The sequence below is a fragment of the Gymnoscopelus braueri genome, assembly GCF_963280865.1.
Source record: "Gymnoscopelus braueri genome assembly, chromosome: 9".
Taxonomy (NCBI): domain Eukaryota; kingdom Metazoa; phylum Chordata; class Actinopteri; order Myctophiformes; family Myctophidae; genus Gymnoscopelus; species Gymnoscopelus braueri.
The window spans coordinates 39,653,516-39,669,697 of record NC_137610.1 but is presented as its reverse complement, the minus strand read 5'-3'; the positions used below and the strand labels follow the sequence as shown (position 1 = coordinate 39,669,697).

At 39.6% G+C, this 16,182-nt stretch overlaps 2 protein-coding genes across 3 annotated transcripts; one reads left to right on the top strand and one right to left on the bottom strand.

Annotated features, from left to right (window-relative positions):
* Nucleotides 1–373: 373 nt before the first annotated feature.
* On the top strand, nt 374–6,007 carry ciapin1 (cytokine induced apoptosis inhibitor 1). 2 transcript variants are annotated; one of them, XM_080437625.1, is made up of 9 exons: nt 374–562; nt 1,457–1,619; nt 2,195–2,338; nt 2,882–2,961; nt 3,155–3,329; nt 3,579–3,643; nt 3,915–4,033; nt 4,839–4,920; nt 5,167–6,007. In XM_080437625.1, the coding sequence occupies exons 1-9, from the start codon at nt 449–451 to the stop codon at nt 5,272–5,274; spliced, it is 1,050 nt and encodes a 349-aa protein (XP_080293751.1). In that variant the 5' UTR covers nt 374–448; the 3' UTR covers nt 5,275–6,007. The 2 variants fall into 2 exon arrangements, with proteins under 2 accessions (XP_080293751.1, XP_080293752.1); XM_080437626.1 differs by having other exon boundaries at nt 385–408.
* prmt7 (protein arginine methyltransferase 7) lies at nt 6,003–14,551 on the bottom strand. Its single transcript, XM_080437624.1, has 17 exons — nt 14,325–14,551; nt 13,211–13,247; nt 12,819–12,968; nt 12,546–12,654; nt 12,138–12,250; nt 11,551–11,780; nt 11,265–11,445; nt 10,879–11,006; nt 10,525–10,663; nt 10,315–10,398; nt 10,146–10,193; nt 9,709–9,798; nt 9,314–9,475; nt 9,158–9,232; nt 8,144–8,304; nt 7,322–7,418; nt 6,003–7,146 (listed from the first exon to the last, which is right to left on the bottom strand). The coding sequence occupies exons 1-17, from the start codon at nt 14,417–14,419 to the stop codon at nt 6,991–6,993; spliced, it is 2,055 nt and encodes a 684-aa protein (XP_080293750.1). The 5' UTR covers nt 14,420–14,551; the 3' UTR covers nt 6,003–6,990.
* Nucleotides 14,552–16,182: the final 1,631 nt, after the last annotated feature.

Sequence of the window (16,182 nt, the reverse complement as noted above, 5' to 3'; positions counted from 1 at the left end):
CAAAAAACCTTGAAGAAAATGTGAAAATATATAATATATGTTTTAAACATTTATTTGTTTTAAACATTTTAACACCACACATGGGGATCCCTGTCATAACATATTTTCAGATGGGGGGTCTGCAGACAAATACATATTAATTTGGCATGAAAATGAAATGACATGAAAATGTTTAATAACCACTGGTTTAAACAACTTTTATGAAGCAAGCCCAAAATAAGCAACTACACTTTATTGCTTGTAACAAGCCCCAAAAAAAAACGCAACCCGCAACTACCTTTTTACAAGCAACTTCACAGAAAAACAAGCCTAACAATGCTTATAATAAGCGGACATGGCAACACTGCGCCAGTATTGCATTGAGTGAAGTGAAGTGAGGTGACCGACCCGGCGGATAGTCAGCAGCAGGTTAGCTAAACAACATTATATATTGGACTAGTTATAGTTTATGAAAGCGTTTGTAAAGCATTGTATTATTCACCACAGTCCAAGGCCAAGTCTCACATCTTTGTTCGTTGTCGTGTCCGTCCGGGGTCCGGGTGTATTCTTCTGGCGAAAACAGGTATTTCATAACGATGATATAGAATTGTTATTGAGCATTTATGTCTGCGTCACGCTGTCGACTCGTTACACACATACGTACGCACGCACACACGCACGCACGCACCATATATATATATATATATATATATATATATATATAGGAGGGTGTTACTGTTCAGAGAGGTTGAATTGTACTTTCATGTACTGTTTCCATGTCTTTCTAAATAAACTAAGTATTCAATCAATCAGTCAGAGATAAAGAAGACTGTCACTTGGACAGGTGACCACAGGACAGGTGACCGACCACAGGACTAACAAATTAACTCCTCAAATCCAGTCATTGGAATTTTGAAATTGGGTTGGAACAGTTGTTGTCTCAGTCTCACTATATATGAGGTGCATGTCCCTTAAACTACTTTAGAGAAAGACAGCAACCATTCCAACTAACAACAAATGAACTAATGTGTTTGTCTTTAACCCATTAAGACCAGGAAAGCGTCAGTGTCATTTTAGATTTTAGCCATTATTTTATACTAATATATAAAATAGAAGATCTACAAGCTACAATAAAATAGCAGATCTACAAGCTCATAGTGCGGCACTGGCGCTGCGCTATTTATGAGCTTGTATATCTGTTATTTTTTAATAATCAAAGAAATCTAAAATGACATAGATGCTTTCCTGGTCTTATTGCTCACTAGTTTGTTATTGGCTACTAATGTATTATTGTACATTAGGCTAGAGAATGATAGACCACATTATCTAATGCTGGCAACATGTTTGTGTAATTACACTTATCAGTAATAATTAAAATGACAGGCCAGTTGCTGACATTACAACGCTCAATGTATAACACTGTACATACATTTGTATGTATATTATAATATTCCAAAATATACCGTACTTCTGCTAGGAGACCATGGCAGACCTTGGCATCAAAGAGGGAGATAAGGTGATGTTTGTGTGGACCCAGCCCTCTTCACCAGTTGCCTTAAAAGATTTGGTAGAAAGTCTGGGTACTCTTGTTGGAGCAGAGGGCACAGTGTCAGTGGAGAACATAGAGAGAATATCGCAGTGTGAGTACCTTGTTATTGATTTTTGGTGTATTTTTGTTTTTCACAAAAATACAAATGTTTTGTTCACCAATATGTGACTTAAATACAAGATAATTTGTTAGCAAGCGGATTGCAGTACCCAGTGCTAACAAGCCTGTTTTAACTAAAGAGTCTGTATGGAAACATCTAATGTGCCCCCCATTATTTTAAAACATGTTGTTTTTAAAGATATTTTTGGGGGCTTTTGGCCTTTAGAGACAGACAGGAAACAGGGGGAGAGAGATGGGGAGAAAGATGCAGCAAAGCTAGTCGGGAACAGGCTACCTTGAAGCCTGGGTGCCTGGACCGCTACACCAGCTGTCCGGGCCGTGCCCCCATAATTGAACAACTCATACGAAAACAAAATTAACTACTAAAATTCAAAATGTTGTAGTTTAACAGTGGATCAAAACCTAAATAGTTTATTATTGCTGTCTGTCGGTTAGATCTGTTCAGATATCCTATAATATCAGATCTGTAGGTAATTATCTTCTAGTTTTCACACTAGGCTCTATTCAGTCTTAACTCTCTGTTCTCTTGAACTCTACTCTTCTCAGCCAAACATGCAGCATCCACTTTTGATTGGGTACTGTCGTGCATTCTTGCCGACAGTTACTTCATCCACAGCTCAGAGACTCTAGAGGAAATGGCCAGAGTTCTCAAGCCTGGTGGAAAACTAGTTATCGAGGAGCCAGTCACAGGTGAGAGTAATGGTAATCAATTTGTGTTTGTTTAGTAACAGAGATCTCCCAGTCTCTCAAGCTCTTTAGTAAACGAAAAACGAATTCAGGATACAAATGTAATTGATTCAGGAGAGAGAACTCATGCAGCATACAGGATTAACAAGTGAAATTGGAAGTGATGAGGGAAAAAATTGCAGAACTTGAAAACTATCAAATTGAAGCTGATAAATGGGTTCCCTCTCCTGATTAGATAGAATTGGTGAGTGACCTACCTGAAAATGTATTTTCTGTTTATTAGACAGCTCGAGAGACGGGGTTAGACCCTGTTACTGAACAAACTATAGCAATTATTACTATTTGTTTTAATTGTTTTTAAACAAAAAACATCTAGGCTTAATGAGGTTTTGAAATTACGTCGGTAAACAACAAATAATAAATGGTCAACTAAGGGTCACAGAGTAGGCAGAGTAAATGCAATATGGTGGACTCTTCATGGTACAGTCAGTGTAGGTCCCGGTGTGCAGACTATTAAAGTTTCTCCTCTACTTCTCTCTGTCCCAGAGAGTGACAGCCAGAGTGTGAGGACCACTGACAAATTGACATCAGCTCTGAAGTTGTCTGGTTTGATATCCGTTACGGAGGTGAGTACATGACTTTGACTAGGTCCTCTCCGATATTGTTTATTCAAATGATTTAGGCTTGTGCTGTGAAGAACTTCATATATAATAAATATATACTGTGTAATAACAAGACAAACCAATTGACAACATCTCACTTTCATATTAAAACATTCATTTTGCTAAACATTTCTTTACTGTTTCCACCTCCATCCAGTTGAGTAAGGGAACACTGTCCCCGGATGTAGTAAGCTCCTTCAGGAGTTCCACAGATTACCAAGGGAACTCGCTGACCAGGGTCCGTATATCCTCTTCCAAGCCTTCCTATGAGGTGGGATCTTCCACTCAGCTCAAGCTGTCGTTTGGGAAAAAGAAACCCGCCGCCAAACCAGGTACGATTTAATGATGATGCCCATGGCTCCTCACACATTTTGTAGATTATTCGGTAGACTTGCCAGATTAAGATGGAACTGTGACTACCATGCAGCTAGTAATTTTCAGACTGAGCTGAAGGCAAATCATCATCACTGGAAAGAAAGAGCATAATTGATAGTTATAGTATGGTGGACAGAGTGGTATGCTCCTTCATTGATTTATTTGTTGTTCCTGTTGGTGTGTAATGTCCATTGCTGTTGTTTTAGCTCTTGATCCCAATGCTGCAAAGATGTGGACCCTATCAGCATTGGACATGGATGATGATGATGTGGTGAGTTAATTATCTATACTTACTACTGTGCCGAAACCCACATATAGATCCTACAGACATGTAAAGTAACAAAAATGACATGCACATTAAATAGTTGTGGTGTGGACTGTCACCTGTCTATAAGAATGAAAGGGTTACTTTTGACCTTTTCGTCTTCATCGTCATATAATTGATCCTCACTAATGTTCATTATAAGATTGCACCATTTCTGTCGACTCACTCTGTGTCTCAGGGTTTAAGCCAGTTAGTTCTTTCTTTCCCCCATCTTCAGGATCTGCTAGACTCGGATGCTCTGCTGGATGATGAAGACTTGAAGAAGCCTGACCCGACCTCTCTCAAAGCACCAGCCTGTGGACCGAACTCCAAGGCAAAGAAAGCATGTAAGAATTGGTGAGTATACCAGCATAAATGCAGCGCTGTTTCTTCCCTGAACTCTCATCACAAGAAAAGGCTCCATCCTGTAGCCCACGATAATTCTAGCCTCTTGCAGACCCAGTAGATGTTAGCACATGATCCATTTTTGGTATTTAATCTTCATGAAATCAGACAATGATATTTTTCTGTTCACAAAAAAGTAAAGCTGCTTTGGATTGTGGCTGCCATTAACAAGAGCGAGTGAGAGGGGTGTTAATTGGAGGGCGGGTTGCAGATGCATAGAATCCAACTGAAGTGTATATATTTAAAAAAGCAAGACCAGGAAAGCTCACTCTCACATGAAAAAGTTTAAAAGCATGTATTAATTTAGCAAAAACTGCTGTTGATTTTGCTAGTTTTATTAGGAAGAAAATCCAGACTGGATCCTGATCTTCAAATAGTAACAGGAAATTGACATTTTTATAATGATAATAAAAATAAAATAATCACTGGGTTTTGTGATGTTATATATTGGCAAAATCAGCTTCGTTTGCATCTGTTTATGGGCTAATAGTGACTTTGAAAGCTGTTTCACTGTACAATGTATGTCAATGAGGAACATATTTTGAATGATCAATTTCTTATCAATGGAGCAACTTTAATATATCTCACCCACCTTTAGTTACATCATTGCAAGGTAACTACACAACCAAAACCACTACCAGAAGTGTCGTTGCCCTTTAATGTGGGTGGCCCTAGTGAGAAGTGCATCACTTTCCCCTTGTCTTGGTGCCTCAGCACACATAATAATAGCCCACTGACATTATTACTGTTTTTGTAGCTCATGTGGTTTTGCTGAGGAGTTGGATGGGAAGAATGCTGGAGCCACGAAGGCCAACCTTCCAAAGTCTTCCTGTGGAAGTGTGAGTAGCTTTCTTTGAGTTGGCAGAAAAGAGAAACATCAGCCAACCCGCTTGTGACAATACTATAACATGAAATTACAATGACTAATGGATTTATCCAGGATCTCACCTGTGGTGATTTTCCAACCCTAAATATACAGCATTGATTCCCTTCTGAGACAAGTTATGTAATCATTTTAATTATATTTTGTGACATTTATTATTTAACAGACCTCTTCATAATGGACACATGTATTTCATTTTCAGTGTTACCTGGGTGATGCTTTCCGATGTGCCAGTTGCCCGTATGCGGGCATGCCAGCATTCAAACCTGGAGAGAAGATTGTGTTGGACAACAAGACTCTTGATGCCTAAGAACTATCTTGATGCTCGAACACATCGCATTGAGTTACATTCCATCCACCTTAAAGCCCCAAATTCCCTGTTGACCCACATTAACCATATTACTCCCTCCCGCAAGACTATTATTTTGAAAGATGCTTTTTACAAATGGATCTTGTTGAGATGAGTTCTGTTTGACAGGCAGTGTGTGAGAAAGATATTACCAACTTCAATCACCTTGTTTTACCCAGTTGGTGGGCAGTGGTCATGTGTTGTCTGTACAAGTTGAATTGAGTCATTCTTGCCCAGCATCAAGCCTGATTGTTGCTTTGGCAACAAAGCGCAACTTGTCAACGTTTTCTTTTTTTTATTATTCAGTTGAAAATGTCATTTTTGTCAAAAGCACCCAACAGACTAGATGCAGAGATTGACAGTGCAGGCATGTTGGTGTAGAAGGTTCAATCAAAAATGATCTGATGCAGTGTTATTGCCGTTTGATTCTTGATTTTGGCAATTGTGCAAAGTTATAATTACTAGGTAGTTATTGGAGTACTTGAGAAGCACTGACTGAAAGCAGCTACGTTTCTGGCCTTATAATCCTAGGTAGTTAAGTCTGATTAGCAATACATTCACAACTGTGTAATGTTCAACACTTATGTCCATATAAGGCAGCACATATTGTCCACACAAAGCTTTTCAGAATTTTCTCTGTATAGATACACGATCAAGATCAGTGTTTTAACAGATTAAACAAAAGTTGATTACAGGTATGTTATTTATTTCACTGGTGTCAGGTTAATAAATCAGATAAAAAAATCTAATTCACATGTATGTCATCATCAGATGATACAACACACCACTCCATAAAATCAATCCTTTGTATGTTATGAAGTTCCCATTTCCCAATCAGACTATACTGGCAGAGTGTATTGACTGAGTTTTGCCAACTGAAAGAAAACCAAATACTAAGAACATTTATTTATGCACAACATGTGCAACATTGAAGGCAACTATTATAAATTATACAGTACTGTCAGTACTAGTAGTAAGACCTTTTTCCTTTCTGCTTGCTTCAATCAAGCAAGGTAACAATCTGTTCTCTGTAGATAGCAAACTAACAGCTTCATGAGTAAATGCATGTTTAACTTTTAAACTAGCCTTTGTAAATCTGAAATTAATCAACTCCATGGCCTATTTCTCGCCTCAAATGTTAAACTATGTTGTGATAACACATTGGGGCAACAGGGTCGTGAAACTATTTTCCCCTTCTCTCTTTCACTGTCTCCAGTTTTTGCCATCCAATGAAATTGCCGTCGTATAGCTGGTGCATAGCTAAGGTGTGGCCATTGCAGTAGTAAGTTGGGGACGGTGGGATTAAAGGACTGCTTTTCCATGGATCGTTTTGTATTCCCAAATGATGCCAAACAAAGGCTTACAGTGGGATGATAAAAAAAAAAAAAGAATAGTCTGCACACTGTTCAGACCTTCATCAGGACATATATATGATGAAGGTCTGAACAGGCCGAAACGTTGACAAGCAAAATACCAAGCGGAGCTTTTTGCAACTTCACCAGTGTGCAGACTCTATTCTTTTTGTTAAATACTTTGTTTGTCTTGCACCTGGGCCACGGATGTGCGTGCACTAGCTTTTTCATACGTTACAGTGGGATGATCACACGGTACAGTCAAGTAAAAGCAGTGAACTGCAGAAAAGCATCTGGTCTGTGTCCATCTCCAATTTGGGACTCATCATGACTCTACAGTGAAATCCATTTTGATATCTCCTAAACTGGGTTCAAAGGTGAAGCTGTAAGACACTCCGGCGCTCCCATCCCCTAAGCTCTCGCACGGTGACCTGAAGAAGAAGACACCCTGTCTCCTGTGCCGACTCCACTCACAGGCACCCTGTAGAGCAGGAACAGAAAGTTAGCGTAAAGCATTGGCTCACATGATAAATAATATAAAGTATGGGTAATGTTCCTGGGATAGAAATAATGTCTCTACAGGAACAAGCTTGGTACATGAGCAACTGTAATGCTGACATGAACTCGGGAAGACTGGGCTGCAGTGTTAATATTACCTGTTCACTGATAGGTCTAATCAGACCCATGCTGACAGTGATGTCATCATTCAGCTGGTACTCCATCCACAATGCAACCCCATGACAGCAACCACTCCTGAAACCACAGAGTACAGACCAGGGGTCCTCAAACTGTTTTTTTTTTTTTTTTACATCATGAACTCCCTTTAGTCGATAAGTGCATGGACCAAAGTTTTGTGGGAGATCATGACTGATGTGACCCGTCACATCAGGGCAGCAGCTTAAATCCCCAGAGCCAGTCAATAGTCAAGACAGGATGGAGGTTAATACCACCGCATAGTCACAGCAGGAGTAGTCTCGCGTAGCCAGACAACTATTCCAAAATCTCTGAATGCTATATAGAGTCTGGAACTACAACTCCCAAAATCCGAGAGAGGAAACTGGCACTTCCGTTCACGAAAATATATTTTAAAATATCTTTACACTTTACTTTTTAATTTCCATTTCTGCTAAGCAGCAAGCTATGTATACTTAGATGATTTGTATTTATATTAGGATAAATTTGCGCGACTGTAAAGACGAAACGGAAATGGAGAGGAGGCTCCACATCCGGTTTATATTCTAATCATGATCAGAGCTTCCATTTGAAAATTGTGGGAGGCAACAGTCTGGTAATGCGAGACTACAGCAGGAGTATACTGAATAACACCAAAGCCATTGGCTTATTGTTTAATTGTATTTTTATTCTTTTAAAAAGGTTGAATTTACTTATTGTATGAAATGTGCTATAGATAAAGTTGCCTTTTAATTACTTGGTTCTGTGTGATATCACTGATGGAAACCTGAAGAAAGTCTCTGTACCTTATGAATGGGAGCAATCCCCGACTGCTGATTTGCTGTTGAGGGACACACTGTGTAAAGTCAAAGGTCATGACAGCTTTGGTCTGGGTCAGAGCACGGCAGGGGTACTCCCACAGGGGGTGGGGCTCCGACTCACTGGACTCACGGAAGTCCAGAGATTTCTGAAGAGAGAGGGAATACATGGCGGGAGAGGAGGTGTGAAAAGAAACAAATATAGAGAGTGAGATAGACGTTAGATAATGATATGATTTCAAAAATAAATGTGATGTGCTGAAAGGGTAACTTTAACAGTTAAATTGTTAACTTTACCACTTTCAACCTGGCATTACTATTTTTCGGCTATTCAAAATAAATAAAATAGGGTTTAAGTGGTTAATCTTTAAAATGAGAATGGGACTTTAACACAGTCTTTTCTTTATTGCATGCACATCACATTTCTTCCACATAACAGATACATGTCACTGAAACACTTATCTCACTTAGGCCCGTAACGATACAGTAACTGCATCGATGCATCGTTTTGAATTTTCAACGATCTACTATATCGATATGCAAACAGCTAAATATCGTATCGTTTGACTTTGAATCGTATCGAATCGTTTTGCAATGCAAATAATCGTATCGAATCGTTCTGCAATGCAAATAATCAATTATATCAATACTAAGTACTTTTAAGAAGAAGAAAAGAGAAAGAGGGGTTTATATCCAGTATCCAGGTATTTATTTTTCACACAGAATTTTTGGGTAAATAAATAGTTACTATATCGATTTTAAATCATTGAATCGAATCGTATCGTTCTAAATTAACCTGTCCTGTATCGTTCATGTATCGTATCGACTAAATCGCTGAATCGAAACGTATCGTATCGTTCTAAATTAACCTGTATCGTTCATGTATCGTATCGACAACCAAGTATCGTGATACGTATAGAATCGTTGTTAAAACGTATCGTTACACCCCTAACTCACTGGATGTAACCTGACAACTGACTGGCTGACAGAGAGTGGATTTACCTGGACCATCTCATCCATGGGTCTAACATCAAAGCCCTCACATGTCCCACATGGTGCTCTTATCCTCCATAGATCCTAAAACAGAAAACTGGTTAAAGAAGTTTTTTTCCTGGCCTGGCAAAACACAATTGGCATTTGCTGAAGTCTCCGTCTCACCTGGAATTCCACTGCCACCATGTGGAGGGTTGCAGCACAGGGAAGGATGGTAGCTGTGGGCTGTAGAAGTCCCACAAGGGCGGTCCGACAGTACCAGAAGTACAAGGAGTGCCATGGTAAGAGGCTGGTGCTAAAGTAGGGTTCGCCCAGCAGTACTGAGATCTACAGGACAGATGCCACACAGGATTGTGGTAATGAGGGGCATAATGTATGACTGAATATCTTATTTCTTAATACAAAATTGGTGTATTACACACTGCAATGCTACAATATGTGTGTGTGTGTGTGTGTGTGTGTGTGTGTGTGTGTGTGTGTGTGTGTGTGTGTGTGTGTGTGTGTGTGTGTGTGTGTGTGTGTGTGTATCCCAAAGACAATCATGGTCACTCCAGAAGTACCTGTTCTCCTCCTAAGTCACTACTGGTCAGCTGGTCAGGTCTGCTCTCTAGCAGCTGAACCCCTCCTTTCATGGAGTTAGCTTCTAACACCTGAAGAGTACATAACATAGCGTAAGGACCTTCAAGTTCGCCTGCATTTTGCAACTTATTTCCCCACATTGTTTAGTTAGTAACATTACTCGATCTAATTGATCCATTCCTTAATTATTATTTTTTCTTTTAATAAACCATGTCAATGTTCTTTTTTGAATTGTAAAATGGAAAATGTAATTATTTTCATCATCATCATCATCCTCCTCCTATATCGACATATGCCATATGTATATATATTTTGCCAGAGCCAATGCTAATATATACGTATGTATGTATGACAACAGTTTTTGTGTTTGGTTACTCTAACAAAATTAATATTTGATGGTAATTTTATTAATATTTACCTGTTCAATAACCTGCTTGGACATTCTAGAATGTTCCAAACTGAAAACCTGAATGGACAGAGGTAGGTAGTTTAGTGAGTGGTCATAGTGGATTCAGATGTCAAATAAGCCAAACGGTCTAAAAGTATCATTGAAATAAAACAAAGTAAAACACTTCTGTGTTGGATACCTTCTTGGCTCCAAGCATGTGAGCAAAGACAGGGAGGAGGCTCCCATCACTGACTCCTAGACACACACTGTCTGTCTTTAACACCTGGACGTGACACAAACCACATTCATTAACACATTGCACTAAAGCCTTATAATTTACTTGGATGACCAAAGTACAAATGCTGCTTAAAGGCTGCTTAACATTGAACCGCAGCCATCTGTCACTTACACTGCGTAGTGCACGGACATAGCTCTCCGTACGATGCCGGTCATTAAGCTCCCCAAATCGTGGCCGTGTCCACACCAAGTGGGCCTGGCAGGTACAACATGGTCGACATGGAGGTGCTTCTGTGTTTGTGTCCTGTTGGCTGAGAGGATCAACAACCAAAAGGTCAAAAAGCTTAGTTAAAACAGACGGCAAACATAGGATAAGTACACACTCATTCCTCTAAAGGCCTAGAATAATGTTTTGGTAAGGTGCGAAGGTTTCATACAACATTTTTAAGACAATATGGAGTACTGTGAATGAATCTCAGTGTTTCAAGGCACATGTGATGTTTTCATTGTGTGTAGTGTAGTGCACCTGTTTAACTGGAGGCTGTACCACAGGCTGTAATCATCATGGCAGACAGTCAGAGCCACCTCTTCTCCCTCTGTCACCCTCCTCTCTATAGGCAGGAAGTAGACACTCTGCATCCAGTGGTCACGCCACTGGAAAAACAACATATAGACATAAATTGGGATTAATGGTACCCCAGATTTACGGGACAGTAGACAGTAAAGAAGGTTACACATTTGTTAAGGATTACATCAGTGACAGTAAAATATGACACCAGAAACACTGATAACAGCAGTTCCTGCTGTAAGAAAGATCATTTAGAATGTTGCTCAGTAATGAAAAATGAAAATACACTTGTATCATAGAAATTAACCTCAACACGATACCACGGTATCAAGACACAAACTAACCGGAGCGGTTTTAGCATCTGGGTAGGTCCATTTAGGAGCCATGGAGCAGACGATAGTTCCGCTAGGGTCCATGTCGATATCCCACCAGGATAGGACCACCTGCGCCTGCCCGCTGGACTGAGCCAAGAACCGGGAAGAGTACGTTTGAGAAGCGCTGCTCACCGGTTTACTGAAGTCCACACTGACAAGTATAGTGTAAAAAGATAAATGTTTTGTTTTTGGTAGGGGGGCTTACATACTGTACAACTGGAAGCATAATCAATACTTTGCTTTCTCAGTCTCTCACCTGAACATGGTGCAGAGAGGACCCAGGGGGGTGAAGCTGTCAGGGGTCACTTGACTCAGCTGGATGTCACAGACAGAATGGGCTCCAGCACAGGAGGCCACTGTGGAGGGGGGCACCAATCTTCTGTTCTCCACCACTATGGGCTGGAGTTGAGCCCAGCTCCACAACAGCTCTGACTCAACCAGCTGGGCATAGATGGTAGCCCGGTGGGGCACAGCCTCACAGCCCTCCTATGGTGGAGAGGAAAAATTAACAAAACATATTAACTCTAAAATAAGTAATTTATGCATTTTTTTTATGTCTGACTGCAACTGTGTTTAAGATAGGGGAAAGTTCTGTTTAGTTTTATCATTGACGTGAATATGAAATTGTACTGTGATGCATCTCATCGACACTGCAAATGAGGGCAACCTCAATGTCTTTTGAGAATAAATAAAGGTTTTAATGAATGAAAATGATAGAGATGATGCCTTACACACGCATCGTCATAAACCAAACACAAAATCACAAATGATGACTTTGACTCTGCTCTTTTTTCCCTTCATGTAGACAGACAGACAGACAGACAGACATACAAACACACATACTTGAACCAGATGCAGGTGAGCATGTTCATAACTGGGTAGAGCTCCTTCTCCTATCAGTTCAGTATCAAATAGTTCTGTGACCAGGACATTGGCTCTCGTTTGCATGTCTCCATCTGTGATCAGTCACAAGTACAACACATATTTTATTGGAATGTGCCAAACATTTACATATCATCGCTGTCGGGCGGAAACAACTTTTCAGGAAATTGAAAAAAATTAAGTAGTTATTAATTAGTCACAAGCTCTTGCTAATACGGTTCATTGGTTAGATATTTATAAAAACCCACAGACAGAGAGACATAACTACTTTCAACCTGAGGTCTCTATTTTGGGCATGTCATTATAGGCAAAAATAGTAAAAAATGTAATTGAAAGTGTGTACATGTGCACATGCATGTTGATTCTGACCTGGCCCTACAGTGACTTCAGTGGAGTGTTTGTTGATAATCTTGATCTTGTCGGAGAATCCATTTTTCTCCGCAATGCACTGGGCTGCATCAGCCATGGGCTTGAACACCTGGAGACAACATTAGTCATGTGTTTATGTTTATACAGTTTATGATGGTGAGCTGACCCAGAATAAAACATGACATGACATATGTCCCTTCTTAGACTGTATTGACAGTCAATGCTAAGACCACTGATCCATCAGCAACACCCCAAACACAAGACTAGCCTCACCTCCACAGCATAACAGAAGTCAGCTCCGGCTGTGAGAGCCATCATGGAGAGTAGACCTGTTCCTGTCCCAATGTCTAGAACAATGACTCTCTCACCCCGTGCCTTGACTCTGGAGACAGCTGCGCGGATTCCCTGGTAATACTTCACATTCTGGAAGAGAGAGACACATTAACAGTGTTAATGAGTGAGCATTTCTTGCAGTCACTGTTTTGTTCAGATTGATCAAGGAGGCATAAATAGTTTTTATTATCGTTTTTCCCTAAAATCCCATATTTATGAAACGCTTAAAGCTTTTAACAATATATTTTAAAGGCAGTTTATTGTGGATTTTAAAGGGAATCTGTGGAGGACAATAACTGTGGGAGAACGTGATATAGAAGAGCAACACTCACCCTATCATGATCATGCAACATATCTGCATAACAGGACCTGAAAGACAGATTTTCTATCATCAGAAATTGAACGCTCAGGTCCGAAGTAACGTAAATTATACATCATTTGAACATGCTTGAACATTTGACATTTAAGGCCTAATATTTCTACAATTGCTACTAAACCTGTGGGTAGCCAGTCATTCTGGGGATAAACAAGAAGTTCATTGAAGGATTAAACTGGATCATTTAGGTCTGGATAATGAGGCACCGTGGATGTTCAAACCATTTCCCAAATTATTTCTTTCTTTACAGTTTGGGGAAAATAGCCAATTTAACATTGAGCTGCTGGTGCCCACTCTTCCTGTATCCAACCAGTTGAATGTCAGGCAGGTTTGTTTTCCTTGCAGGGACTGTTGAATGTTGATGATGATAATGTTGTTAATGTTAAAAGGTAAGACAGACCTTGAATCTGTCCACTTATCAACCAAAACAAGCCAGACAATCACATATTAACACCAACGTTGAACCAAATGTGACAGTGACTGGCTTCCAACAAGCAGACAAAATAGCCAGTGTGGTGTAAAGTAACTAAGTACATGTACTCAAGTATTGTACTTAAGTACAAATTTGAGTTGTTTTTAATTGACTTAAGTATTTTCAATTTTCAATACTTTTACTTCTACTCCACTACATCTCAGAGGCAAAGAAATACTGTGCTTTGTACTCCACTACAATTATTTGAAAACTTTAGTTACTAGTTACTTTCTAGATCTTTTTTATTATTGCAAAACACGCATCCCTATACTTTGGCTATTTGAAAATAGCCAATCTACAAGCGCACACGCTTGCAGATCTGCTATTTATTTTCAAAAGACTTTGATACATGTTGAAACCTGAAACTGTCTGCGTCTGGAGTACTTTTACTTTTGTTACTTTAAGTACAATTTGATGCCAATAATACTTTCGTACTTTAACTCAAGTAAAAATGTGAATACAGAACGTTCACTTTTTACAGAGTATTTCCACATTGCAGTATCGATACTTTTACTTAGTAAACCATGCGAGTACTTTTTTTCCACCGCTGCAAAACAGCATCCATGCCATGGCGCTAGCACGCATTGCTAACGTTTACCTGGCAATCTCTTGGTGATAGTCGTACTCCTCACTCTCCTCCACCCAGTCCAAAGCCCCCGAGATCGGGTTGGCTCGTCCACAGAAGATCTTCATCGTCCCGGTTTGGTGGTAGCAACACACCGACTTTGTTGCAATGTAATAAATGTATGACGATTCCCTCAAAGCCTATACTAATCTCAGTCGGATTAAGCCAGCATTGCTACTACGGGGGCAGACATATTTCGGCAAGTACGTCAGTTAGTCACGTGACAGCCACTGACAGCGAATTCTTCTTACACCAACCAGCTCAGAGGTTTTCAACCCTTTTCATATCAAGAAGGTCCATAATTTATTCGGCATTTGAGCCACGGATCACCATTTGATGAGATTTAGCCTCTCAGACCCAAGACCAAGACCCAAGAATATTGTGTTATCGTTGGATCTTTATTCTTGGATAAGATTTTGTCCACAATTCCATGCTGTATTGATGTGGTACAGGAGCAACCTGGGAACCCATCGTCCAAAAAAAGGGAATAGCGCCCTCTGCTGTTCTGTTCTTGAGAGATTACCATAGGAGAGAGTGAGACAACAGGCAAACGCTGATTATAACAAAATGACAATTCTCTAATTAAGTAATGCAGATGTTTAACAATAATTTAACTCTTGAGAGTGTAAATTGAAACCAAATGGACCGCTACGGGTCCATTTGGTTTCATTTTACACTCTCAAGAGTTAAATTATAAGTTAAATATCTAAAGGGTCCATTTGGCTACCAACTCTTCAATCATTTAGCTGGGGACCACCTGGAACCTCCTCAAGGACCACTGATGGTCCCCAGACCACTGGTTGAGATCCACTGCACCAGACTGGTTGTAACCTTTGTAACCCCTTCCAAATACATTCTTTTAATGCCTTTAGAAATTAGAATCAGAATATATTCCTTGATTCATGCATTTCATAAATCGATCATTATTAATACAACATTTATGTGGTAAAAAAACAACAACTTAGTAGTAGTACAAAACAATTTTGACATGTACCCTGAGTTTAGCAGGAGACTCCTGTATTTTTTACCCTTTCTCGTGCTGTGCATCTGAATTGTAATTTCTCCTGAAAATATACTTAATTTTGGACAACTCAACCCAGACAGACTATGGTGGAAGTGAGTATGCCCATGGGTTACACATCCCAATCCCAATGATGTGCAGCCAGGGCCATAATGTTAATACTGAGTCAGTGAATACTAAGTGAATACTAAGTCAGTGAATACTAATTGAATACTAAATCAGTGAATACTAAGTGAATACTAAGTCAGTGAATACTAAGTCAGTGAATACTAAGTGAATACTAAGTCAGTGAATACTAAGTGAATACTAAGTCATTGAATACTAAGTCAGTGCATACTAAATCAGTGAATACTACTGATTGATTGACCACTAACATGCTTATTAACAGTGAGTACAGGTACAGTCAAAGGTTATGTTAAAAGGATAACAGAAAAAGCACCAGGAGCTTGTTTCCATTGTGATCCTAAGTCAGTGAATACTAAGTGAATACAAAATCAGGCCCCCCACCAGAAAATGTTTCACAGTTTAATGTCTAATGTTTACAGACAGACACGCCACGAGACGAGACATGTGTCTAAAATGTTACTTGCAGGGGAATGTATTTAATGAGTTTAATCGATATTACATAGCTCTATGGGTTTAATGTGTTCATGGGGTTTATGTGTTAGTGTCGCATTATGTGTATGTGTCGTGTCACTGCAACAGAGAGTAGGTTACTAGGGTGAGTTTGACGCCTTGGTTCAAGACTGACCGTCTTGATAAAAGCCTAAGTTTGACTGAACTTTGTACATAATATCCATAGCCTGAGTT

Coding starts and splice junctions, on each gene's coding strand:
- ciapin1 (XM_080437625.1), top strand. CDS start 449: ATGAAAGCGTTTGTAAAGCATTGTATTATTCACCACAGTCCAAGGCCA. Junction 4,034..4,838: donor AAGAAAGCATGTAAGAATTG/GTGAGTATACCA, acceptor CTGTTTTTGTAG/CTCATGTGGTTTTGCTGAGG. Junction 4,921..5,166: donor CAAAGTCTTCCTGTGGAAGT/GTGAGTAGCTTT, acceptor TTTCATTTTCAG/TGTTACCTGGGTGATGCTTT.
- prmt7 (XM_080437624.1), bottom strand. CDS start 14,419: ATGAAGATCTTCTGTGGACGAGCCAACCCGATCTCGGGGGCTTTGGAC. Junction 9,799..10,145: donor CCAAGCAGGTTATTGAACAG/GTAAATATTAAT, acceptor TGTACTCTTCAG/GTGTTAGAAGCTAACTCCAT. Junction 7,147..7,321: donor TTAGACCTATCAGTGAACAG/GTAATATTAACA, acceptor CCTGCTCTACAG/GGTGCCTGTGAGTGGAGTCG.